General features: G+C 42.5%; 1 protein-coding gene across 1 annotated transcript in view; it reads right to left on the reverse strand.

Annotated features, from left to right (window-relative positions):
* Nucleotides 1-26,270, reverse strand: part of SHC4 (SHC adaptor protein 4) — a 49,325-nt gene that overhangs the window by 14,666 nt on the left and 8,389 nt on the right. The window contains exons 2-5 of the mRNA XM_077828315.1: nucleotides 22,782-22,852; nucleotides 6,022-6,085; nucleotides 4,950-5,069; nucleotides 2,952-3,005 (exon numbers count right to left, since the gene is read on the reverse strand). Coding sequence (XP_077684441.1) covers nucleotides 2,952-3,005; nucleotides 4,950-5,069; nucleotides 6,022-6,085; nucleotides 22,782-22,852 — 309 coding nt within the window. The remainder of the gene's footprint in view (nucleotides 1-2,951; nucleotides 3,006-4,949; nucleotides 5,070-6,021; nucleotides 6,086-22,781; nucleotides 22,853-26,270) is intronic.

Genomic DNA, 26,270 nt, shown 5'->3' on the forward strand with positions numbered 1-26,270 from the left:
TACATGAATGACTTCACTCAGCACTGAAATGCAGCCACCTCTGGAGTAGAACACAGGGGCTATTTCACAGTGCATAACAACATTACACAGTGTAGATGCCTAATCCTGCAAGTTGCTGAACACCTTCCTACACAGAGCTACGCACCTTATAGGATTGGGCTCTGGGACAGGAAGTGAGGAATACCATATCCAATTGAAATTGTAAGAAAAAATTTGGTTCTAATTTCCCAAAATGGCATCTGGCCACCAGGATTCACATCCTTATTCTTATGTAAAGTGCCACTAGTGACCTCAAGAGGGCTGGACCTCCCTTTAACATCTCATGCAAATGGCTCTGGCTCACAGAGCCAGTGCTCTCATCCATGCTGGGGGCATTCCTTCAGCTCTGACTGAGGCCACATCTACATTACAGACACTACAGTGGCAGAGCTACAGTGCCATAGCTATGTTTCTGTAGTGCCGTAGTGTAGACACTTCCTACAGCCATGGAAGAGGGTTTTCCACTGGTTTAGGAACTTCACCCCCACGAGCAACAGCAGCTAGGTCAATGGAGGAATTATTCCATCAACCTAGCTCCATCTACACCAGGGGTTGGGTTGGCATAGTTATGGCACTCACCGAGCACTGTAGTTATGTTGTCCTAACTTTTAAGTGCAGACCAGGCCTAAGAGGGAAGAGTGTGACCTACTGAATCACCAGCACCAACTTCTGCAGTACCCTGTGTAGGTGTTCATTAGAGCTCTTCCCTCCAAATACTGACAACACCCACCCCCGCTTATCCTGTGAGATCTGATGACTTCACAGCACAATACAGCTTCAGGCTGAACAAACAAACAAGGCGGCCATGGGAATTCTGCATCTAATTTGCTGAGCAGAGCACTGAAAATGTATCCTAATATTTTCAAAATGGAAAAAGTTATGCAAAATAAGGAGAAATTGTATTTAGAAATCTAAAACTTACTATAAAGTACACCCTATCTAGAAATCTAAAGATGGGCTAAAGCCAGTTTTTAAAAGTTAAAAACTATTAAGAAAACTGGTTACACTTCCATGTAAATTAGTTAAATAATAGTGCCCTCCCCAGATTGCACCCAACACCCTCCCCAATCAAATGAACAAAAAGCCATAAATCAGTTCCCAAATCAGGTATCATATTATTCCATGGACTCTTCCATTTGAATTCAGGCAGCATGTGCAGAAAACTACCGTCCAGCATACACTGTGTGTGACCTTTTCTGGCAGGCAAAGAATTTGCATGTAACAGCAAAGTAACGTAACTGCTGATGATATGATTCAGAGTGAACTTTAGTGAGCTAAAAGAAAAGGAGTACTTGTGGCACCTTAGAGACTAACCAATTTATTTATTTGAGTGAGCTGTGAACCTAAATGCAATGTGTTTTAATTAAAAGGAAAGAGGGACTTAAGCTGTAACATTTGGATCTGGATCTGAACTTCCCCAAAGTCAGAAGTTAGGATTTAAGTCTTTGGATCAGTCCCATCTCTAATGATCCAAAGAACTTCAGAACAAAGAGTCTTGGACCAAAGAATTCCCCACCACCACCACCACCCCCCCACCTTTTAAAAAAAAAATACAGGCAAGGTAATATTCCTGTTCTCATACCTCCACTATTACCTTATCAGATAGGTGGTACAAGCAGAATTTCCAGGGCCAGATCTGCTCTAGAAAAACTGTGCTCATTGCCAGACCAAAGGTGAGGGGCGAGGATGGCTTTAAAGGCACCTGGTGGCAGCCGGAGGCCAGTTTGGCTCCCAGATATGGAGTAGCCTCAAGGTTCAGTTACCACTATAGTAGTGGCACCCTTAGGTCTACTCTACTCATCCAGGATTGCCAGAGCACAGCCTTCCCTGGCCACACCGCTCCAACCCCAGAAATCCCGTTACACCAAGGGGGCTCGGAGCAGGTCATGGAGTGCTAGCTCTGTTGGCTTTATACCACCCAGGGATTCTCTACACAAGGGGAATGCTCAACTGCCCACTTAGGGCAGCCTTCCATCTGCTTTATATTGCCTGATAAGTTTACATTTTCTAAAGCCAAAAGGGAGAGAATGTACATTTTTGAATGAAAGCTGAGATTCTGGCTTACAATTAAACAGTACTGAGAAGGAGGTTCAGGAACTTCTACTTTCTTTGTCTCATAATGCAAGAGACAAGGGACAGTCAATGCAATTGAAAGGCAGCAAACTCAAAACTGATCAAAGGAAATATTTGTCGACACAATTCAGTTACGCTGTGGAACTCATTGCCACAGCATGCTGCTGAAGCAAAGAATATAATGATTGAAAGAGACATGCATATGGATAACAAGAATATCTAGTTATAATAAATCTTTTAAAAGAAGTTTGGGAAAGGATATAAATCCTCTTTTGCTTAAGGACCTAAGCCAAACTGTAACTATTAGGGATTCGGAGAAGACCTTCCTCTCCCAGGCTGCACAGATTGCCCCACTGTTCCCTTCGGCAGGGTATTTTGCACCTTCCTCTGAAGCCTTTGGTACTGGCCATAGTTGATGACAGGAGACTGGACTGAACAGACCACAGATCTGATCCAATCTGGCAATTTCTATGTTCATATGTTCCCATATCTAGATCCCCCAAATTAGGGCGGGGGAACTATGGCTGCTGACTTCACAGACCTCCAAAGGCAGGTTGAGCTCATTTTGAAGACAGAGAAAAAGATAAAGATATATTAAGTTCCCATATATGCAGCAAGTCTACAGCAGAGCCAGAAATAGCACCTAAGAGTCCAAAATCTCAGTCCTCTGCTCTAACCACTTTCCTTGTCCTACGTGTAATGACTCAGAAATGTTAAGTACTGTGTAAGTGCAATTTAACCGGAGATAGGAGGGGATGAAGTAGAGTAATTGCAGGTACTTTTAGTCTTGTAATTAATCCTTATGCTTACAGAAATATATCTTACAAATCTGTACTTACTGGATCACCTCCAGAGGCAAATGAGATGGACTGCATGTGGTGGTTGGCAATAATCTGAGAAATACAAGCAGTCAGTTAGGAGTGCCCATGGGCTGTGCATATAGAAAATACCAGATAATAACCCCGCAGAGAAAGTAATACAGGGCCTAGCTCATGGAAACTTGATCCAATAATATGTACATCATATAATTTTCCTATGAGGGAACTTAAAGATGGGAATACACCCAGAAACATCAGATTCACATACAGTACAGCACAATCTTTTACTTTTTAATTCCCAGTAGCCATTAGGGGGTTTTCAAAATGAATTCAGCTGTTGATTTTTTATATGATTAATAAGAAACTAAATATTAAAGTATTTGGATATTAGGAGAATTGGGGCTACGTGAGGAGAGAGAGAGGTGGCTTTACAAATCCGGGATTAAAGTTAAAAGCCAAATGAGTTCAGTTAAATGTCACTGACAGTTATCCATAAAGGCACACAAGAAGTCAGCTGATGGAAGAATATTTTTCTGAACAGGGCTCTCCGATGTTTGTGGTCTGATGATATTCAATCTCTATACCAGTACAGTTCTTTTGTTTGTCATAAATCTCTCTAGCTGGATCAGGCATCAATTTTTCTTAGGTTCATGCATTACCTCATCACAATGAACACAGAGTTCTTTATTAGAACCAACTGCAATTGATTAAGCAAGCAGGCAAACAGTGAAATGTGGTGGAAATGAGAACTGAATACATTGGATTTTCAATTTACCAACATCCATAAATAGGGGCTAAAAAGAACAGTGAGACAGTGCCCTGAATTCCCATAATTCAAATTAACTGAGAAAGCATTAGTACGTTTGGGACCAGATTCTTTAGCTGGGATTTGGTCCTTCTGCACTCTTGAATGGTGCAATTCCCCTGGGGTAAAGAGAACTCTCCTGGTGCCCTGCACCTTTGCCTCTCCCCGGGTAGGAGACACCCAGAGTGGGGGAAATGTGATAGAGCTCCACTCTGCCCATGATTATCTTTCACTTGCACAGGGTCAACTCTACTAGAGACGCTTTGGCAATGGCAAAACTTAGAGCTGCCTGGCAGCAGCTCTACAATGTGTGACAGCCAGGGCTGGCCCACAGAATCAGGGAGTTAGAACCTAGCTCCCGGACACCACCTGTTCCATGAAGAAGAAAACCTAGCCCTGTATCAGAAAATACTAAAACCAGTACAAAAGGTTAAGCACAACTAAGGTGGTCATCTTAGGGAGCTGTGTTGCTACTGTGATCCAAGAATAGAATCACATCACAGTTCCAAATCAAACCTCAGCCCCATAGGCATATAGCTCCACATATCCTGCAGAATCAGCAAATGCATGTGATAAGTAACGGACAAGACAGACACATTAGCACAGCCTTAACCCGGCTTTGGACAACTGTGCACTAGCCTAAGGGCTGCTCTAAGTTTTGATAGCTGCCTATGGCTGCAGGATCATTGAGGCCATACCCTGAGATTTCCAGGAGGGGGTGCTATGGGAGATCCCCTGGAAGTCAGGTAAGTAACTTTAGGGCAGCTTTGCTCCAGGGGAACTGACAAACCTCCCTAACACAGGCCAGTCATATGACCCATTATTGTTATTAAAAATTTATTTTTGATAGTGATAAGAGACTCCAGTCTGCACTGCAGCCCTATTAGGCACCATTCAAGTGAACAGGCAGAGGTATACACATACACTCACAGAGACACTGTTTGTCAAGTGCTATGGGATGCTTCCAGATGAAAGACACTAGTATAAACACAAAGTACGTGTGACATCAAATTTCTCCACCGCTTTTTCCCCTTTAAATTCAGAGGCCAATTCTGGCTAATCTTTGCAAGGCTTACAACCTAAACCTGAATAGTTTTGCTTTCCCTGTCGAGCACCTGTTTGTTCTTAAACCACAGCTATCTGCACCTAAAAGAGGAAGAAACATTAATATGGATGGAAGGATACCTCAGAAAACAGACCTATAAAGATCCTACCTGCTGGGTATCAACATTCATCAAAGTAAGGCTGCTCATGGAGATGATCAGTTTTATATTTATGCCAGAAAACTGAAGGTTACTTTTGCCAAGCACAGAAGACAGAAATTTAACTGGAGGCTATAAAACAAAAAACAAACAAACAAACACTGTAAACTTCATGTATCTCAGACAGCCTTATACCCAGGTCAAGTAGATTTTATAACCTATGATTATCATTTCCAGAATTTGTACAAAATAAAGACACAGATGTTAAGATGTTGATCATACTCAGATGGGGCTTTTAAAGGTAAGAAGTACAGGCTATGATTAAGATTTCATCATATCTGTATGCAACATTCCTGTATGTTAATAATGATAAACTAAAAACTTTAAAAAGCAAAACACCGAAGAGCTATGTTCGTAAGTGATAGAGCTGAGTGAATAATTCATAACGAGTAATTTATCCACTTAATACTGCTTCTTTTCTTGGGGACAAAATGTTTCTGAGTCAATGAGAAAATTCTCCAATGTATTTGTTTCCCAGGTTATAACAAAAATGTGGTCAGTGAGAGTTATCCTCCCTACGGCACTCCAGAGTTCCTGACAGAAATCTACAACTTCCAATTAACATAGGGCAGCACAACATGGAGTGCTAATATCACTCCTCGCTGAATCAGTGAGGGATGGTGACCACTGTCCACTGTCATCCTGGTAGTTTTTAAACTTTTAATCTAAAGAAGATCATCAGGGAAAAGCCGCAATTAACTCAGTCTCCTTACTAATCAAAAACTCTGTTTTGTTTTTCAATCAAAACCTGATTATGGCAAAGCCCTGGGAATTGGGATATCTGGGTGTGAACAGAAGCGTCAGGCAGGGTATTAACCTTTTAGGGCTCCAGGACGCAGTACTTTTATTGCTCATCAAATAATGAGTAGTTTTAAATGGTGTATTGTAAATATTCTTGTTTATAACATGTAGTTGAACTAAACTTGCATGAATTCCATGGTGGGCTGAATCCTGCTAGGGAATCATCTAACCCATAAAAAGCAGCTATAAAAAGGAAAACATGTCCCACTAATGCAATATTTACCTTCCGTTTTTTTATAGCTCCATTTGTTCCTGATACAGCTTCGCACAGTCGGCTTATTGCTTCCCTGCAGAATAAAAAAGACAGCACAAACTATTGACCATTTAACAAGCATCCGCTACAAAAAGGTCAGGAGACTGGTGATTTATAGGTTTCAGAGTAGCAGCTGTGTTAGTCTGTGTCCGCAAAAAGAAAAGGAGTACTTGTGGCACCTTAGAGACTAACCAATTTATTTGAGCATAAGCTTTCATGAGCTATAGCTCCCCACTGTATTTTTCACTGCGTGCATCCGATGAAGCGAGCTGTAGGCCATGAAAGCTTGTGCTCAAATACATTGGCTAGTCTCTAAGGTGCCACAAGTCCTCCTTTTCTTTTTGGTGATTTATAGTTACAGTTCCACCCTTAAACATTTAAGGCTTCTAGCAGTTATCTTAGTTTGTTTTTACTGTCCACAGTACATGGTGAATATTTCACAGGAGCAGTAGCTGTGTCTGACTAGACTCCAAAACTGCCCCAGCTGGTTACACTCCCCTACCTGATGGCCAGGCTAGCTAGTTTGGGTGTGTGCTGTACCTTACCAAACTCAAACTACGATTCTCATGGGCAGCTTCTGCACTAGAAATTTTGTAACCTTTTTCCAGGAGTGGTGGCATCAATAACGCAAGAGCTATTGTCTGTGGTGCTAGATTTGTCTAAGTAGGAAACTGCCCTCTGTAAGTCTCAGATGAGTCCATCTCTGCTTCAGAACAATGTATATGAGTCGCAAAATTGGAATCTGGATTTCAAAGCCTCTCCTCTTCAAATGTGGGGTAGTTTGGATCTTGAGTTTTGATGTGGTGCATTGTAGAAATAAGGGCCAGAGGGGAAATCCAGAGCTGGCTTCTGCTTCTACTTGTCCTCTCTCAAGGTTTTTCAGCTCTGAGTATCAGTTCAGATTTCTTTGTCTAATAGGAATTTCCCACGGTAAAACCCCTTTTCTCACTTTCAAGTATTCTCTTTAGGCACTTCCCATTTATGAAAGCAGAACGGAAGGGTATAACTCATAAATCACTTACAGTGCTTACTGGCCTACATCAAAGACAGATAAATTACACACTTCATATAGCAAAGTGGCATGCTTATTTATTTTCCACACTTCAACAAAGAAACTTCTGATTTAAAATCACTCCGATTATCACATTTAATATGCAATGTAGCATTTAATTATCCTGATCCAGGATGGCACAGTTGCTGGGCAAAATAATGTATCTTGCTGAAGGTCATTAACATCTCACTGATGGCTTAATGTTTTGGAGCCAATGAAAAAAAAAACCCTACTACAATGAGAGGTATTCAGCACAAGCACATCTTACTTTATTGACCTTTTATCTGGGGTCTGTTTTAGACAGCGTGAATATGACAAAATGTCAGCTCAGTCTCAAAACAGCAAACATTCCAAAATCAAATGTAATCCCCTTGTCTTGGTAAACAAGCAATAGTACATGTGAGTACAGCAACTTAGCTATTAAAGGACCTGATCCTGTGAAGTGCTGAGTGCCCTCTGGTCTCATTGACTTCATGAGACTTAAGGGTGCCAGTTACCTTGCAGGAGGTGCTCAGCTTCTTGCAGGATTGGACTCAGTTACTTCCATCTCCAGCTGACCTCTGGCATTGGGGTCACAGGGGAAAGATGAGCTGTCACCTTAGAATGTTATAAACTAAAGGTGTGTGTGTTGGTGACTTTTTTGTATTGCATAGCAGATATCCAGGTGTAGAGCTATACTGTGCAGAAGACGGAAGCTAAAGCCCCCTTGAATTGCTTGTTCTGATTACTGCCAAATCAACCCAGTGTGCTTGTCATCTTCTGTATGTGACGACTTTAATTGGCTCTTAAAATGAGGCCAGTTTGTTCAGGCGTTTTCAGAACATTCATTGATCCAAAAAATCCTAAAAACATATTAATCACAACAGTGCTCAGGGCCAGATTTCTAAAGCCCAGACTCCCTATATGGGGGCAAGATAAAAGTCAGGCCAGGGACTCATTCCTGACCCCAGCTACTTTAGGACCATACACTGTAGCTTCTTCTGTGCTGGCTCTAAGGGTGTTAGTACTTGATGTTAATAACACAGTTGGCTTGGTATGGCTTTTCCAACGGTTTCATTTTTAAGGACTCCATGACATAGTCACAAAAGAAGAACTAAGTGAAAAAGGGATGCTTTGAGCTTAGGTGAGAAGAAATTTAGATGGGCTGTGATGACAGAGAAATTCACAAGGTGGCCACAAATGGAGTCCTATTGATAAATGTGTCATTAAAAACCATTGAACCCACATGTCATTTTGCAGAAGAAAAGAAAATCTATAACAAATTTCCTTCCATCAGTCTCTCCTCTTTACTGTACATTACCTACCCTGATTAGAAGCAGTGATCTTGCACCAGCTTCTTAATGGAAGCAATGAAACTGGATTTTTTTCCCCTCACATGTCTGCTTTCCCTCTACCAGAAATGCAGCTAAACTAAAAGCTACATAGCTCTAGCTCAGAGTGTTTATAATTTCTAAAATACTCCAGGAATAATTTGAACTCTAGCCTTCTAGTTTTCATAACCGTAAGACAAATAGGGCGACAGAAGCTCATTGTAATTTATTGCTTTTATATGTTATTTCACCGGAGGTCTTCTTTTTAATTGTGTCTTAATACAATTGTTTATGATGTACTGCAGGTGATGTGTGGACTTAATGTACAGGTAATGAAAGCATTGTGGGTCCAGGGGCTAGGGTACAGGACTAGGTCTCAGAAGACAGGAGTTCTGTTCTATTTGCTGTATGCATTCTGTATAAACTTGGACAAAGCACTTAACTTCTCTGCACCTGTAAAATGTGGATAAAGATACTTAGCCACTTTTGAGAAATGTTTTAAGATCTATTGACTATAAGCCCTGTATCAGAGCTAAGTATTATTATGGCTATTTTTTTTATTAGAACGTCCTACTTCAAGGCTGAAGAAGAGAGGGATTGAGACTTGTATACTTATACCCATGCAGCTCATTATAGCACTGGCACAAGATCGTTCCCCTTTTCCTCAACTCGTTAGACTGCAACTAGTTACAATGTGTTGCATGAGCCTTTTCCCAGACACCCAATTAATCCCTGGTAAGAGTAATTCAGTTGTAGGAGACCACACCTCTCATGTCAGATTTTCGTAAACTCCTACTTTAGTACATCAGCATGCTGGTAAATGAAACAGCTCATAAGTTAGCTCTAATACATCTTCTTCTACAGCAAATGGCAAGAAGTGTGATCATTCAGTCATTTCTTCATTAACATTACTCCTAAGGCTTTGCTTTAATCCATTCTTGTCATGTCTATGTCATATGTATCTACCCCCCCCCCCGCCCCCAAACCTTTACTATGACAGTCAGGACCTTAGAGGCTGTCCCAGGTGAATTATAATTTACACAACTGAATTTCTATTCTTTGTCATCTCTCCTACACGCTCACAAGAAGAAAACATATGAAAAAGCCTATTGGATCCTTTCTCTGTTCTTGTTGTTTGGTTCTGGCCTCTCTTGACAATTGTCAGGAATGCACAGTCTGTAGCATAAACACCACCACTCACATCTGGGAACTCAAATATTCCAAACCACGGAGAGACTTTTGCACTCACCAATGAGACAAACACACACACATTTGCACATGCCTGAATGTGCACATTTGTATGAAGGCCCAGATGGAAGGAGAGAAGGTTCACATTATTTAAAGACATTCAGGAAACCCATTTACCTGCCATTTGACATGTAAAAATCCAAATGACACATTGTAATGGTGAAGCAGGACTTTTTCATGATGCACCTCTGTACTATACACACTAGGCCTCAGGAGTCAGCGCATGCAGCTAGAGAACCACTATTCTGATTCCAGTGAATCATTTGACACTTCACAGCTGCATATACATTATGCCTGTATTCTTTTCTCACATGAGGATTATTTACTAATCCTTATCTTATGAAGGATCATTTTCCATTGCACCAATTCTGGTTACAAAGGCATTATACTCTTGGTGTGTCTCTGTGCCTTGGGTAATTTTCTTAAAAAAACCAAAACCAAAACCAAAACCAAAAAAACCTGTTACAGGCTGTCTCTCATCTAGGAGAGATCAGGAAGTAAATTAAAACTTGCGAGTTCAATTTTGATTTTTCCAGTCATAGTTTATTATTCAGAAAGGGACAAAGTGGTTAGGAAAGTTGGCTACCTTTGAGAGAGAGAGCGTGAGAGAGAGAGAGCTCACATGCACAGATACGTGCTGAGAAAGCTCAGTTTCAAAAAGAAAAAAATAAAATACAAATTAAAAAAAAATTCAAGAGAGTGAACATCAATAACAGCTTGTGGGCTTCAGTCTCAGAGTCTAGTCCAATTAGTGCTTGTGGTCCAGTTGCATTAGGAGAGAAAGCTATTGGTACAGCAATAATGCTAATATAGAATTAGTACCGATGGAGTACAGTCCATCAGATAAATTGCCACCTGGAGAATAGTGTAATGTCAATGATGGCTTTCAAGCTAGAGAAAACCAGACATACCACTCAACACTACCAATGGCAGCCTCAAAGGGTGAGTAGCAAAATCCCAGAGCTTAGGGAGAGCTAGTAAACATACACTGGAACAACCTACTGCAGAACCTACACTTCAGGAGGAGATACACACTTAGGGTATGACTTGCAAATAAGTTGAGCATGATACCTGAATGGGCCAGATCCTAAACTGGTGTGAACTGATAGATCACCATTGGTTTCAATGGAACTATGCCAATGTGTACCAGCTCAGCATCCAGCCTTATGGGTTTTGAACATTAATGACGTTAATGTTCAACTGAACTTTCATTGTAAAGGAAATCTTGAATAATTAAACTTAAAGGCTATCACGATTAAGAAGAGAAGTAAATTCAGCGGATATACTCTACAGGGAATGAAAGACTTTGGACGGATGAAAGTGGAAGACAAGCACATGTGCATTTCAGCAGACTAAACAATGCATTACCATAGCATGGGCCAAGCTCTTAGCAATGAGAATTGCCAAAACAATCACCTAGTTTAGAAATAATAAGCACTAAACCCTGCAAGCCATGGCGAGAAATACAGTTAGGAAGGCCAATAAATGATTAATATGAAAAACCTGTGAGATTCCTAGCCACAAAATCAACCTTTAAAATGGTAAAAACAAATGTTCATCTTGCATTCTAGGTTAGTACTAAAAGAAACCAAACTGGCCTGACATCGTATAAATTAACCAATCAGGGTTATTAGCCTACTTCCCAGCAGCCCCAGATTTTGCGGGACTGTCCATCTTCGAGCCCCAAACCCCCTGTCCTAGCTGAAGTGACTCAGATCCCACAGGGCTGGTTCAGCTTAGCTCCTGGCATTGTGACCTGGGCTCTGGAGCATGAGGTTGCAGTGCTACTTATTCAGATTTGGCCTGGTCTGCTGTCCACTCCCTGTCCTGCAATGCCTGGAGCAAGGAGCCAAGCCCAGCCAGCCGTGCCGGGCAGGAGCCAACACTGCAGGGTAAGGTGGAGTGGGCTCTCTTTGCAACTCCCCCCTCTGCAAGCGCCTCCCATCCCCCAGGGCAGGACTCATCTTAAAATGTTGGGAGGCATGGACTAGCCCAGAACACCGAGGCTGGTTATATAGCAAAAGATGCAGAGACACTGGCCAAAATCAAAAACAAGGAGATTTGGCAACAGATGAACGATTGGACTCTTCAGCCAGGACAGTCTATACAGAATGAAGGAGTCCAAAGCAAAACTGATAACAATAGATCCCAATCTTGTACTAGAAAATGAAACCTTGGGAGTACCCATCCACACAAGCAATTTTCAGCAAAGGGGAACAAAGCAAAAGGAGGATAATTACTCAGCAGTTTCCATTACCTGTACTGTTCAATGTAGAACGCCTAGTCCCTTGTCTCATGTATTGGCTGCTGGGTATCCATGGATGGCATTTTAGATGATCTAACCACCTTTCCAATACATAAAATAGTTTCCTCAAGCTAGCCATGATATGTCTGGCTTTAATTTGAGTAATGACATATTTTACAGCTCACTAATATTGTGCTAAGTTGCTTATTTCAAGCACATCTAACGTGTAAATTACATAATAATGACATACTTTTAAGTTAGTAACAAACTTTACAGCATATGTGGCTGCACATTTATTTTGATAGTTATGAAAAATAAATAATGGGATAACACCTGATTTATATCCTAAAGTATTTCTAAGGTACAGTACAATTCAATAGGACAGATATAATTACAACATAAATTGCACCATAGATTAGAGAGAAGAAACCACTGTGGATATACCCCTGCTATGATGAAATAGCACTTGTTATATTGATAGATTTCTAGAAGCAAGTTGATTTTAGGTTGCTCTTTCAGGAACACATTTTCAGCTGGCATCAAACCAGCCTCCAATTTTGTACCTGCCATAGGACATACACCTGAATTAGTGGATGTAGATGTGATAGTTAGGCTCCCAGCAGTCCAGTCCACATATGCAAAATGGATGGAAGTGCAGTTGTGTGGACACAAGAACTCGTATGTACATTTTTACGCTTAAAATCTGAGGCTGTGACTGAAAATGCGGTCCTTGTTATCACATTCGGAATGAAATGATGTGATTCCACTTTACACTCTACTGCAGTTTTTCCTCAACTGGTGGGTCCCGAAAGGCAACCGAGGGGCTGAGAGGGATTGAAAATTTTATTACAGTCAAAAGCAAAGAAAATCTTGTTCCCAACTCTCTGCACACCCTTATCCTTCCAAGTTAAATATTCTCTATCAACCTCTCAAAACACACACACCCCAACTCAATAGGCTTATCATCACTGATATGTTTTTAACTCTCACCTTTTCTGATAAATATAAGGAGGTTGTGGAATTTTTTTTTTTTTTTTTTTTACTTCAAATAGGGGGTAGCCAACCTGAAAAGGATGAGAAACACTGTTCTACAAATCCTAGGGTTTCAGCAGCTCTGCTATCTGCTGGATTGAAGGCGTCTGAAATTCTAGGGAGCTTAACAAAAAAAGGTCAAGCTAGCTGGCTGCTACAAACCTGTTGAGTGGAAAGCAACTTCCCAGCTGTGTGGGACTTGTTCTCTGGAGTCTGACTCTCTAGAAGAAAACTTGTTGCAGAATTTTATTTTATTTTTCCTTTTAATTTAAAGAGAAGAACTCACAACAACAGTAGACCACTTTGTTTATTGTTTCTCCAAACGAGAGTAAAAGAAGAGACGTGGGCTGATGTAAGTGAATAAGAATGCTGTTGAAATTTGCTTTTAAGCATCTAAAGGCCTGCCTACGCCATCTAACAGAAACGGATTGTGTGGCTCAACAAAGTAGAAAGTAATCATCCAAACAAAGTCAGCCTTATTGAGCCGGCCATCCCTGTCACCCCACTGCAGATGCCCTTAGCCCCAACAAAGTTGCCTGGCCATTTTCAAGTTTACAAGTTAATGTAACAATCAAAGATCCAGAATCTCTTCCCTTCTTCCCATAAATGTCCAAGTATAATTTCTAATAATGAGCTTGATTTATGAGCGTGAGCTAGGAGATGTGTAACAGGGAACTAGCCAGAGGGCTCAGTGAAACTGTGAAAATGCATGTTTATAGTACAACAAAGAGCGGACAACTGGTTCATGTGAACAAATGACAAAGATTATTCACTTTCCACAGAGTGGGGCCCCAAACTAAAACCGTGGCTCTGAACACTCTTGGACCTTTGAGGTAATTCAGTGACAGACACATTTTGCACACAGCCCTTATTTTTATAATGGGAAGAACTAAAAACCTGTTGTAACCAATGCTGAACCTTGTGGGTGTTTGCATTCTGGATCCAAATAACTTGATTTGAGCGCAACTATAATCTCCATGGGGAAAAGCATTTTGCTCTGGAGAACAACATGCACTAAACCCTTATAGGATAAGCACCAAAAAGAAGCAAGGGGCAAAACCCCCTCTATTACTACTTTTTTGGTTTAAGTGTGCAATCTAAATATAATTTTAGAGCACAAATATACATAACATTTTGAGATGCATAAGAGATCATCTGAATGTGTAAGACAATTTTTCATTTTTCAAACAGGCCAAGAGATTTATGGTTTGGAGTATACATCAATACCACGATAAATCATCCTATTTCTAACCTTCCAAGAAACTGATGACATCTACCCCATATCCTGTCCTTTCAGGCATAAGGCACATGACTTGCTCCGTTAATTTCAGTGGAACTAAATAAGCCATCCAAGACACCCTGCGGTCCCTTAGAACATGCCATATGGAATGTTAGCCTTGTTGCGTGCAGTGAATTTAGTCAGTTTCGGAAAGCAAGTTCAAGCCTCTAGGGTATACACTGACCTTGATGCAGAGTAGAACATGCACTGATAGAAACAGAAGTTAAGCATGAAAGTCCAGTCTCACAGCATGCACATGTTCCCTTTGTAAAGGAGTAGCAAGGGCTTGTCTATATGCAAATTGCCCTAGTTTAGCTAAAGGTGTGATATAAAAGTGATTTTGCTAACCTGATGAAAAAGGGAACAAGGACACTTTAATCGATATTTAGCTTACGTCAATTAGGGACAGGTTTAAGCGACCTTGAAATAAGTCACTCAGACTGAAATAAGCATATCTGTAACTAAACAGGATTAAAAACCTACATAAATTAAGCTAGCACAACTTCTGTGGATAGACAAGGCCTAAGTGCAGCAAATTCAGGGAAGAATAAAAGCAGAGGAGCTCCAGATTCTTTTTTCCAGTCTAGGTCTCCTTCCTGCACAGACTTACAGTGAGCTATGCCTCAAAGGGCAGGTCTACAGAGCAGCTGGGAGGTGCAATTCCCAGCTCAGCTAGACATACATGCGCTAGCTCTACTGGTGCGAACACCTAAATGTAGCAATGTGGCTGCCGCAGCACGGACTTGGGCGAGCAGCCCAAGTATGTACCCGGGGGTGTTGGGTGGGATTGTACATGGGTGGTTACCCCGAGCCACTGCCTGTGGCTGAGGCCACATTCCGATGTTCAGCATGCTAGCTTGAGCAGAGCCATCTTGTGTACGTCTTGCCAAGCTGGGAACCACACTTCCCAGCTGCAACACAGACACACCCTAAGAGAATCCTGTACCGAACTCTCAGTCCGGGGGCAAGAAGGGAGAAGGTGGCTTTAAGACACCTCTGCACTGTCTTGATCCTGGCCTGCTATCGGAGCTGGAGAAGCTCCTGCTATAATTTAATGAAGTCTTGGGGACATGTCTGAGTTACTGCAGCCTTCCAGAGCTGCCATTGGGACTGTAATACTAGGTACTGTGGCCACAGCCTGGACACATCTCTCCTACCCTCAGCCCCACCCCCTGCGCCAGGGTTGTGTCCTTGGGAGGCAGCCTTACAACTGTCTCCACAGTTGCTGTGCTTGGGGAATCTTCCCCCAGCCATGTATAGCAGGATCAGGGCCCCATATACCATTCTGGCTCTTTTCGGGGGCACAAAGGGGCCTGAGCAGGGGCGAGGATTTCACCTTCATATTCTTCTTCCCCAGTCAGTTCCCACCTGCACACAGAGAGACTGATCCTGACAACCACTCAGGAGAGATCTTTGTCCTCCTCCCACTCCCATGGCAGAAGGTGCAAGGACTCTGAAGTCAGTCCAGTCAGCCTCAGCAAAGAGCACATTGATACTGCTCAGCCATGAGCTGCACAGCTACTTAGCTGGTTTGCCTCTCTCTGACTCATTGTTGCCTCTGACCCCAAGATCTTTCTTTCACCTGGCTCGGAGGAATATTAAAAAAATATACAAAAATGACATGCATCAAATCCGCTCCCCCTGCACAAAGTCTGAGTAAATAGGCTTTGCACAGGCAAAATCTGCAGGGAATGACACTCCAGAGCACACCTAGGTAGAAATTCTACAGCAGCTAGTGCCCCCCACCTGGTACATTCATTATTATTGATCAGCACAGATGGAACCACCAGCGCACTATAAAGACAATTCCTGCTCCTTTTTGCCTGTAACTGTAACCCAAGTATTTTTACTGCAGCATTTGATGTGTGGGTGTGGGGGGGGTGTATTGGTGGAGGGAGCAGGCGGGATTTTAAGTCCAAAGAAAGGGAGAGAAGCAATGGGGAGAAGTCATGGATTTTAGCATATTTTGTGTCTGCAGAACAGGGCAACTTGACTAGAAGGGTCCAGAAACATCCAGACATAGGGTGTGGCAGTTACTGGGCATGTTCAGCAGCTGTTTCTGAAGCTGGGCAGAGGGTTTTCAATAAGGGCAAGGAGTCTTGCAGCTTCCACAAATTCACTGACAGCTGAGTCAGTCAGAGCTCACCATGGGGAAAGTTTATAAATACAAAGGTTACAGACAGTCCTGGAGACTTAGCAGCATGCAAGGCCAACGGATGTTGTCGGCTGTGGGGGCGAGCTCCCAGCACCGTACTTGTCTGGATACAGGCTACGGTTCCTATCTTACAGCAACTGAGAAGATCAGTCATCTTGTTATCCACATGCTAGCTGTAAGGATGCCCAGACTTTTCTTTGCTGAAAGCCGCTGAAGAAGTGCTGGGAAAAGAACTGAAATTCTGCCTTTCTTCTCAAGCCCTGAAGAATCCCGGTGACACACACAACATATCAAGGCCACGTTATAGAAACTAAGAAATCATCTCTGAAAGAAGATCATATGGGAATGTGCCTGTGTGTATTTTAGTAGAGAAGTATAAATGTTATGGTGAAACCTTGCATGTAAACATATGTAACAAAAGCACAGTGGGAAAGTCTATATAAGAAACAGTAGATTTGGTACCTTATAGATTTTATTTAAGACGTTACTCGTAAATGATTCCAAAGACTATTTACAATGTGTTTTGTGTATTAAATATTTGATTGCAAAGAATCTGTATGGTTCCCTCTCTCAAACTGTCTGGGATCTATTAATGCCTACCCACAGGGCTTTACATAAAATAGCCCTGAGGTTTAACTCTGTGTAAGACTTTCTGAAAAGAGAGCGCTCTAGCCTATGTTTCAGCAAAGAGTTAAGCTGCTGTACAGGAAGAAGGGGAGCGTAATAGGTTATACATAACATTGCCTGAAACTGGTGGGTACACACCCAGCTTTGCCTCCACCGCTGCTGTGTGCGCTACTGCGGATACCCGGCTAGTTACATTCATACTAGCTTGGTGAGCGTTAGTGTGAGTACGTGGAGATGAGCAGGGACACTCACCCCCAGCTTGTAGTGTAGATGAAGCTTAGACACACATTTTGGGGCTGCAATTTTGAAAAATGCTCCGTTGTGTAGAGGAATGCTATCAAGGTAAAAAAATCAAATCTATTTTCCCATTTGCAGATACCTCAGATAATTAAAACTGAAAACATTTAAAATAGCCGGTATTTTTGTACGTTATTTATACTAGTTTCTCAGCTAGGAGGAGGAGAATAGACTAATCAGTTTTCTGTTTGCGTCTAGTTAGTTGCTAAATCTATTGACCTTCAAACTCTGCTGCACTAGGCCAGCATTAGGGTTGCAGACATGCTTTAGGTTTGCACTTCTCTTTCACACACACTGCAAGGGGCTGTTTTATTTTCTTTTTTAAATGTTCTCACTGGAATTTTTTAAAGTAATGGAAACATTTCTATTGTTAAGTTTTAACATTGCTCATGTTTACAAACCCTAAAATTTGGGCCAGATTGGACTTGGTGAATTTCCTTTAAACAATTAATTGCTCATTATTTTCCAAACAATCCATCAACAGCTCTATTTTGTAAGTGTAATGACATACTCCATGGCATGCAGTTGTGAGATAACCTCACTTTTTGGCTTCTAGAGCTACTGAAGAAGACAATTTATTGGTCTGAATGCTAAATGCTGACTTCCATGAGCCAATGGAACGGCACATACGTTTTCGATCTGTGAATAATTAGCACGAGGGAATTGTATTAATAGCACAATAGCTTTTCTTTAATATACAAAGCCAGGAACTGGGCTGGCTGTGTGCATAAGTTGATTATAAGTGCAAACAGCTTCTAATTTCAAGTATACACAAATCAAGGCTGCATTAAAATATGGTACACAGGAGCTTTAATGATAGACTTTTAACACCAAGACAAAAAGCAAACTTGTTTTTTGGAACGTATGGACAATATACGAAGCAGGGAAGCTAGCTCAGGTCACAGCAGAGATGAGATGCTACACCTTAAACAGCCTGGGTGTCAGCGAGAGCAGATGGACTGGATCAGGAAGATTAACAGCCTTTGGAGAAACTTTGCTGTGTTCTGGATGGAATGATGGACAACACCATGAGGGTGTTGCCATTCTTTTGAAGAAGAGAGTGGAGGTCCATCAGCATCAGACTTATGAGAGCCAGAATGACAGGGAAATGTAATAATATCACCCTAATTAGGTGCTATGCTCCGAAAAATGACAGTGATGAAGAAGTAAAGGACAAATTCTACCTTACACTACAGGCAGCATTAGAGAGAGTACCATGCCATGACCTAACTATTATCACAGGAGACCTGAATGCCAAAGTTGGTGAGGACAACACAAACAACGACAGAGCAATGGGAAAACGTGGGTGTGCCACCATGAATGAAAACAGAGAGAGGCTTGTTGATTTCTGTAATATGAATAACCTAGTCATCGGTGGAACCCTGTTTCAACACCGTGAAATCCACAAGCTGACATGGTGTTCTTCAAATGGCAGAGATAAGAACCAGATTGACCACATGATGACCAATGGCAAATGGTGACACTCACTGACAGATGTGAAAGTGAAAAGAGGTGCAGATATTGGCAGCAACCATCACCTTGTGACAGCCTCCGTCAAGCTAAAACTGAGAAGTGTGGGACAAAGAAGTTATGACATTGACAAGCTAAAGTCCTCTGAAATACAGAAAGCCTTCATTCTGAGGTTAAAGAACAGGTTTCAGGCACTTGCAGACCTTGATGAAGAGGAGGGGAATGCAGATGAGGAGATCAACAAAAAGTGGGACAACGTAACAGCAATTTATAAAGAGAGCAGTGAAGCCTGTCTAGGCTACAGGCAGAAGAGAGGGAAGGAGTGGATTACACCCAGCACATGGAACTTCATAGAAACCAGACGAGCCCTGAAGAAAAAAAGGTTTAGACACAATATCCCAGAAGCAAAAGGACAAATACCACAAGCAGTATAGCAAGGCACACTGGGAGGTCAAACACCTTGTGAGAGTGGACAAACGACATTATATTGATTATCTGGCAACACAAGCAGAGGATGCAGCTGCTTGTGGTGAACATGGAACCGTCTACAAAATGATGCGGGTTATCAGTTGTAAACGGCAGACACCAACAAATAATCTCATCAAGGAAAAACAAGGCCACCCACTAACAAAAGAAAAAGAACAAGAAATACGCTGGACAGAGCATTTCAAAGAACTGCTGAACAGGGAGCCACCTAAAGAGGAAGCAAACATCCAGGAGGCAGAAGAAGATCTTGATATCAACACAGACATCCCAACTAAGGAAGAGATCATTCAAGCCATCAAATCCTTAAAAAAAACGGGAAAGATCCTGGCGAGGATAACTTGAGTGCAGAATTTGTTCAAGGTAAATCCTGAGTTAGCATCTATCCTGGCCCCTCTATTTACATCAGTCTGGGAAAGGGGAAAAAGTGCTAGATGAGTGGACCAATGGGGTTATAGTGAAGATACCAAAGAAAGGAACTCTCAGTGAGTGTAATAACTGGCGTGGTATCACACTTTTATCTGTGCCAAGCAAAAGTATTGTGTAAGATCACAGTCTAACATATATCAGAAGCAGTTGATAGCGTTCTCAGAAAAGAGCAAGCCGGTTTTCAGAAGGGCGTGGATGCACAGACCAGATCTTCCACTCTATGAAACATAATAGAACAGTGCTTAGAACGGCAACAGCAGCTCTTCATAAACTTCATAGACTTTGAGAAGGCTTTTGATAGCATTCACAGGACCAGCCTATGGCACATTCTGCAGCCATATGGAATCCCTTATTTCAACTTTACGTGCAGTGTTGATTACAGTGAGCTCAGCTTTGAAGTCAAAACAGGAGTACGTCGGGGTGTGTCATGTCTGCAATCCTCTTCAACGTTGCCATCGACTGGGTAATGTGGCATACAACAGAAGACATGCTAAGAGGCATTAAATGGACATCCTTCTCATCCCTGGAAGACCTGGACTTCACAGATGATCTCACTCTCCTATCACATACCCAATACCATATACGAAAAAAAAACAACTCGACTTAACGCATTCAGCCAGCAAATTGGACTGAAAATCAACCGCAATAAGACAGATATCATGGCCTTTAATATTGCCTCACCATCACCATTACAGAGAGAGGATTATATTCTCACCAGTGTAGAAACATTCACATACTTGGGCAGCACCGTCAGCTAAGACGGTGGAACAAGCCAGGACATCCAGAACAAAATCAATAAAACCAGGAACGCCTTCAGGAGCTTAAATACAGTCTGGAAATCATCAAAATATAACACCAAAACCAAACTCAAGATTTATCAGAGCTGTGTATTTTCAACAGTACTTTATAGTGCAGAATGCTGGGGAATGAGAAAGTATGACATGTCCAAACTGTCTTCATTACATACAACCTGCCTCAGAAAAATCCTCTGTATCTTTTGGCCCAGAACAATCTCAAACCTAGATCTATTGACACAGTGCAGCCAAGAGGATATGAGCACCATACTTGCCAGGAGGCATTGGAGATGGATTGGCCACATGTTTTGGATGGAAACTGAGTCCATCACCAGAGTAGCAATAAGATGGAAACCTGAAGGAAAGCGAAAATGAGGCTGCCCGAGAAGAACATGGCAAAGAGTTGCAGAAGCTGAGCTGAAAACCTAGGGCACAGCTGGGGAACCACTGAAAGACTTTCCAGAAACAGACAGGAGCGGAGGAGCTTCGTCGCTGCCCAAAAGGCCAGAGGCGTAATGGGAACATGATGATGATGATTTTAACAATTTATTTTTCAAAGGCAGAGGCTCACCTCCAACATTCCACTTCATACAAAAGCCCCATTTAAAAATGATGCAGCATCTTAGCAAGAGACTCAATATCAGCGTTAGCAACTTCACTTATAAAATAGATTGGCCAAATTCAAACAGTTTTGTAATTTTTCAAGTCCCCTTTCCTTAATCTTGTTTATAATAATCCCCTGGAAGCTTAAAACTTTTCCTTCATGTTCCTGTCCCTTCTCAGCCCTGCGCAAACACAAACACACTGAGGAGCAGAAATGCCCCTTGGGAATTCCTCAATATACAGGTGGTGTGGTTGGGTGCCAGAAGCCTCACTCACATTCCCTGACTCCCCAACATAAACTGGGCTGGGGAATGGCTTGGGATGGGAGGGAGCATATCTGGGGCACAGCCAGACTACTCTGGCTAGTGTGGCTGCAGGGCAGCTCACTGGCAGCTGGCCTTTCCAGCAGCCCAGAATCTTAGGCCTGGTCTACACTTCGGGGGGTGGGGGAACAATCTAAGTTACGCAACTTCAGCTACGTGAATAATGTAGCTGAAGTCGACATACTTAGATCTACTCACCGTGGAGGGTCGACTGCTGCTGTTCCCCCGTCGACTCCGCCTGCACCTCTCGCTCAGGTGGAGTACAGGAGTCGACGGGAGAGCGCTCAGCAGTCGATTTATCCTGTCTAAACTAGACACGATAAATCGACGCCCCGCTGGATCGATCGCTGCCCGTCGATCCTGTGGGTAATGTAGATAACCCCTAGAGGGGCAAAGGTTGGGTGGGCATAGAGCTACCTGTCCACACACACCTCGCCTGTGCGTCCTGCATGAGGCAGCATAGAATCTAACCCCAGCTGTTAAAGGGCTTTACATGAGCCATGCTACTTCCCGATAAGGAGGTTCTTTTGAAAGGGAAAAGTAGCATTTATTTTGAACCTCAACCTCAAACATGTGCACTCACACACTTATATACACTCTCACACAAATATAGAGTAACATGGACTTCACAGATAGGTAAATGAAAAATAAAGGAAAGGAAATTCTGGCCCTTTCCAGTCCTGTCACAGTATCTTATTAAAAACACTAATGCCTTACTCCAGAAGACTGAATATCAACACCCATTCACTTGATCTGTAGAGGAAGTTACAAACTTACAAAGATAATATAACACAAAGTATTTCACATTTAAGCAGCCCTAAGGGAACTCTACTGAACCCTGAGGAGTGATAACATGGTGGTTTTTTATTATTGGCCAAACCCAGAGGTTTAGTATCTAGGAACAAACTTTTGCTGATCTGAAGCCTGGAAATTAAGGCCTGCTGTGCACTAGAAAATGGACAGTGTTTCATACCCATTGTCCAGCCTAACTCTTCTCAGACTCCATGTTCAGCCCTGCTTGGCTGCTCATGTAAACTGGGCCAAGCAATGCTACATACCTAATAAAGAATTCAAGACTGGGACCTTGCTAGACAGAGGGACCAATCGCACATTCCATCTCGGATATTGAACACATTTTGGTCTCATCTGCATCCAAAACCAAGCGTGAAAGAGGAGGGACCTCAGGATGGGGACCCTGTGTGGTGGTGGTGATGAACACAGATTATTTTCTAGTGCAGACACACCCTATTGCGATGGTCAGATATTTTAGATCACCATGTGAGAAAACACAGGAGTCTGAAGAGAAAACCCACATCTAAGGCTTTGTGTAGCAATTAACATTCAGGCTTTGTATTAAGCTGGATGTCAGTCGCCCACCACTTACCTGGTGACTTGTGTCCTCGTGCCAAAGTCCAGAGACCTCATTGACTGCAACACTTCTATACAGCCCATGTACTAGAGTAGAAATGGAGAGCAAAAAAAAAAAAAAAAAATCAAAAAAAAAATCACAGCTATTTAAAAGAACACCTTGAAAAACAGAAAGAGGGTCACAACTGGGTGCAGACATAATTTTGGCCCTTTAAGGACATTAAATAGATGTAGAAACATTTGTACAACTGTTTTCAAATCTACTCATCAATATATATTTTATTTGATTGAATAATGTAACTGATGAAACAAGGATTGTAAACAACATAACATTAAAAGGAGGCAGGGCAATTGCCACACACAAAAATCTAACCACCTCCCTCTCCTCGACCCTACTTATCATTGGTTATCTTATTTCAGTTTGTGACAGTCCACTAGGTTTACCACTGGACCATGAGGGATGTGTGAAAGGCAGTGGTGACATTTATACATTAGCAGAAGGGCCATATGCCTTAGGACTGTCCTGCAGAGTGGCCAGGCAGGGAACTGCATGTCACTCCAAATAGGACAGCATGGAGGGAAGTATTGGTGAGTACAAGAGGAAGGGCCTTTGGATCCACACCTGTGCAGATTCAGTGGCTGGCAACCCCCATATAGGGTGTTGGGAGAGCAGTGGCTGCTATTCCAGTCCCCAGCAGCAGGTGTGGAGGGACTGTATCATAGAGCACCAGCCTGCCCCTAGATCAGTGGATGAATTCTGTCCCCTCCAATCTACAGTACACACTTGATTTCCTGCAACAAAGCTGATTCATATGGGCTTTGTACAGGGGTAGGGGTGAAACAAAGAACTGTCAATCAGAACCTATGTGGAATCTCAGGATGTATTAGCCTAGGGATTCTTTGATGGTTACATACAAACCTATGGACATTTCTAGCTCAGTACAGTATGTAAGTCAAAGCCACTGACTGATATTACTTCACTCCAAAACATGTACAGTAGAACCTCAGAGTTACAGACACAGACACCTGAGTTACAAACTGACCGGTCAACCACACACCTCATTTGGAACCGGAAGTACGCAATCAGGCAGCAACAGGGACAAAAAAAAGCAAATACAGTACAGTTGCATGTTCTTCCGGTGAGTTAGCCACATGACTGTCTCTTCCTGAATTAAAGCCTCTGTTTGGTGAATGAAAAGAACTAAAGTAAGGAGATTATGGAATATTCTCACAGAAGCTACAGCTGACACTAGCTTAAGGATTTCTGAAATTACTGTTACAGAAATATTTTTAGCGTACCCAAGTTTTGTTCTGTTTTTTAATTGTACAAAGTGGTATTTCTGCTGTTGGAAACTGTGACATCGTCCTGTAGGGCTGTGATTTAAAAATTAAAGGAAGTAAAAATCTGAGTTATACATTGCAGCATTTATGGAGAATGGTGTGTTCCTTCGTAAGAGCTAACTAACGAGAAGGGGAGTAGCTAAGCATGTTGCTCAGAAAAGCATTGTAAAAGTCTGTTTTCAGGCACAGTTTTTAAACTCCATTTTCTCTTAGGAACAGAAATTCAGTGAGCTGGCCGGCAACACTCTGCTTCCTTGGACGAAACGAAAGATTCAGAGGAGGGAGTGAGTCATATGCTGGGATCATATGATGATGAGTAAATTCACCCTTGCATCCTGAACAGATGCGTGGGAAGCTACTCTAAGCAAAGATGAAAAAAATCAATACTAGGTTTTCGCAATAAATTACCCTGACTGGAGCTGAGCTGATTCACAAAAGATGACTCCTTACTTAAAACCTGGGTAGAGGAAATGCATTAATATGGCAGCTTCCTCAGTTCCCTGATTTGTTTACTGTCCATGAGTGACCTGAAGATACATGATCAATAAAGTCTGAATCTCCAAATCTCAGGGGGAAAAGAGCAGGGAAAAGTGTAGAAAGAAGATAGTGGCCAGGGTCCAGGAGAAGCCGGTCAAAGAGAATGGGAGAAGCTGATCAACGAGAATGGGAGGGAAATGGAAGGCTGTGCCCCAGTATTCAGGAACTTGTGCTGAAGAAGAGACCTGTGGAGCAATCAAAAAGGGACTTAAAGGAGACTGGAACCCCTGCTAAAATAAAGCAAAAGAGACTCTCCTAGGAAGTAAAAAGTGTGATGCCTTTGACTTCGGGTCTGTCTACACTGGAGCTGGAAGTGTCACTTCTAGTGCAGGTAGACATACCCACACTAGCGCTGACTGAGTAGTGCAGTACCAGTAGAAGTGTAGCTGCCATGGCATGAGTAGCGGGATGGGCTAGCCACCCAAGTATCTAGGTAGGGCGGGGGGTCTTACCCAAGTGTTGCCCTAACTACCCTCTTGTACCCCCTCCCACAAAACCCCCTCACCTGAGTTTACTGGTGCTTGCAAACTGGGCTAGCTGGCGTGGATGGGGAAGTGGGCAAGAGCCTGGGTTCTGCTTTCGCTCAGGCTGGTAACCACTTTGCAGTGAGGATGCAGGCTCACCTCATCCGAATGCCAGTAGTCACCCACTGCCTTCCCACAATTCCCTTCATGCACCCAGAAGGATGGGCAAATCTCCCACATTTCACTGGGAAAGAATAATTGAGCCACTCAGATTACTGTACCACAGGGAACCATGGAATATGTCCTGAGAAGGCCTAATGATACTCTCATGGGAGTGCAGCAGTAGGAAGGATGGAGTAACAAGTAACTTTGGTAGGGCTTTGCATTGTAGCTGCTCAGACTCATGCTAGGTTAAACCCAGGTGCAAATCACCTGAGTTACCTCAGCAGTGAAGAATGGCTGTCTGACTCAGTTTGGAAGTGGAGGTGGAAGCAGTGGCTCCATGAAAATAGCCACCTTGGGTATGGAAGGAGTTTGGTTGGAGTCGGAGACTGCCAAAGGTTTGCACAGGCCAGCATTCTCCTGGCTTCCCCCTTTTTATTTTAAAATAGGGCATAGGCATGGGATTAGCCAGTCTAGCATCTGGTGTAAGTGTTTCAGGAATCAGAAGGAGTGGGATCAAGCCCTTGTGAGTATGACATCCTCACCCTAGTGGTGTAATAAAATACCTTGTAGTATAAGTTATAATATTCTATGTACTCTTTCCCATGTTATAATACACTTCTGCATATAAAACTTTCAGTACCAACGCTCCTGGGTTAAGAAAATAGTTAAAATCCCAGCAGGGTTGGCTAGAAGAAAGGATGTCTACTTGAACAACAGCCTGGGGCAGAGGCACCTTTAGAAATTACAATGGAATGTGCTACTTCTACACCAATTCAAAGTTAAATCTTGGAAATGGGCTTTCCTCCAGTTCCTCAGTGACTGGCTGAGATCAGCAGCCAGATGAAGAAGGGCTGGCAGATGTTAAACCCTAGCAAGGTAGAATGGTTATGCTTGAAGAAGAGTTTGCCATCTTGGTGAGGCCACAAATTGACAAAGTCAGAGTTCCACAAATTGTCAAGACAATGTGCAATTTAGGAGTTCTGGGCTCCTTGTTGACC

This window comes from Eretmochelys imbricata, chromosome 10, assembly GCF_965152235.1.
Source record: "Eretmochelys imbricata isolate rEreImb1 chromosome 10, rEreImb1.hap1, whole genome shotgun sequence".
Lineage (NCBI taxonomy): Eukaryota > Metazoa > Chordata > Testudines > Cheloniidae > Eretmochelys > Eretmochelys imbricata.